This window comes from Volvox carteri (assembly GCF_000143455.1).
Source record: "Volvox carteri f. nagariensis unplaced genomic scaffold VOLCAscaffold_355, whole genome shotgun sequence".
Taxonomy (NCBI): domain Eukaryota; kingdom Viridiplantae; phylum Chlorophyta; class Chlorophyceae; order Chlamydomonadales; family Volvocaceae; genus Volvox; species Volvox carteri.
In genome coordinates, this window is record NW_003307885.1 from 5,456 (window position 1) to 6,574 (window position 1,119).

Genomic DNA, 1,119 nt, shown 5'->3' on the forward strand with positions numbered 1-1,119 from the left:
TCTGGGGCGAAGGCTCGCATCCGGTTTTGTCAGGTGGTATTTTTCCTTGGTAAGGTTATGCTTCGCCTTTCTTATACGCCCGTCCTAGGCTTTATCGCCTGTTTCAGGTATGTGTAAGTGCGCCCTGGCCTGACTAATAGGACACTCAGTGTGCTGATGCACTCGGGGTCCGCCGTAACAAACCGCGTACTGCTTAAAAGACCACTATCTCAGACGGTGAAATTATCGTCCTTGTCTACTTATCTTTTTTATTAGACTGAAAACATGAATCCTGAGAAAGGTCACAGTTGGGATAATTTAACGGCGGACCTTGTCGAGCGTGTTGTTAGCTTCCTGGATCCAAACGAGGTGGTATGTACCGTCAAGGAAATCAATAAGGCCATGGCGAGCCAGTTTCGGGAAAAAGTAGCTATCCGGTTGTCGCAGCCCGTACCCCATCACGCGTTCAACAGGCACTGGAGCCGCCCGGAAGCAGTTCAGAACTTCACACGAAGTAAGCGCCGAGAGCTCGTAGTCCTGACGGCCCGCAGCGGCAGCCTGGCCAACCTGCAGGTCGCCGTCAAGGCAGCGAGCTGCGAGCTCTCCTGGGAGGTCTTCAACGCAGCAGCCGAGGGCGGCAATATTGAGATGTGCCAGTGGCTGCAGGGAAAAGGCTGCTTCTTCATTTCTGAGGAAGCGCCAGCAGCAGCTGCCCGAGGTGGCCATCTGGAAACGGTCCGGTGGCTACTGCAACAGGAGCGTGATTTTCGAGAGCTACGGAGAGCCGGTTCCCAAGCATTTATAGCAGCCGCCTGTGCCGGTCATCAGACTGTGTGTGAGGGGCTCCTGGAGGACGGTACTCCGTTGAAACACTGGAGGTGTCTTCCTGGTGCCGCCCGTGGTGGCCATGTGGGCCTCACACACAGGCTCCTTCAGCTTGAGTCAGAATATGGGTCAGTGTCGGGACTCATGGCCGATATTGTCAAGGAAGCTGCATATGGCTTCGACCTGGCGGCATTGCAGCACCTGTACAGGAGGTATGGTTGTGATTTTGACGATGATTTTGGTGATGATGCCAGCAGCCTACTAATTGGCTACACCCTTGTGGAGGCCCTGGTGAGCCCCACCCCCGACTGGCGG

At 55.1% G+C, this 1,119-nt stretch overlaps 1 protein-coding gene across 1 annotated transcript in view; it reads left to right on the top strand.

Moving 5' to 3' along the window:
- Positions 1–251: 251 nt before the first annotated feature.
- The window catches only part of VOLCADRAFT_108675 (uncharacterized protein), a gene marked incomplete at its 3' end in the record, with an annotated part of 6,074 nt that continues 5,206 nt past the window's right edge, over positions 252–1,119 (top strand). Inside the window, exon 1 of the mRNA XM_002959548.1 lies at positions 252–1,095. Within this exon, the coding sequence (XP_002959594.1) occupies positions 265–1,095 (831 nt within the window). The 5' untranslated portion in view covers positions 252–264. The remainder of the gene's footprint in view (positions 1,096–1,119) is intronic.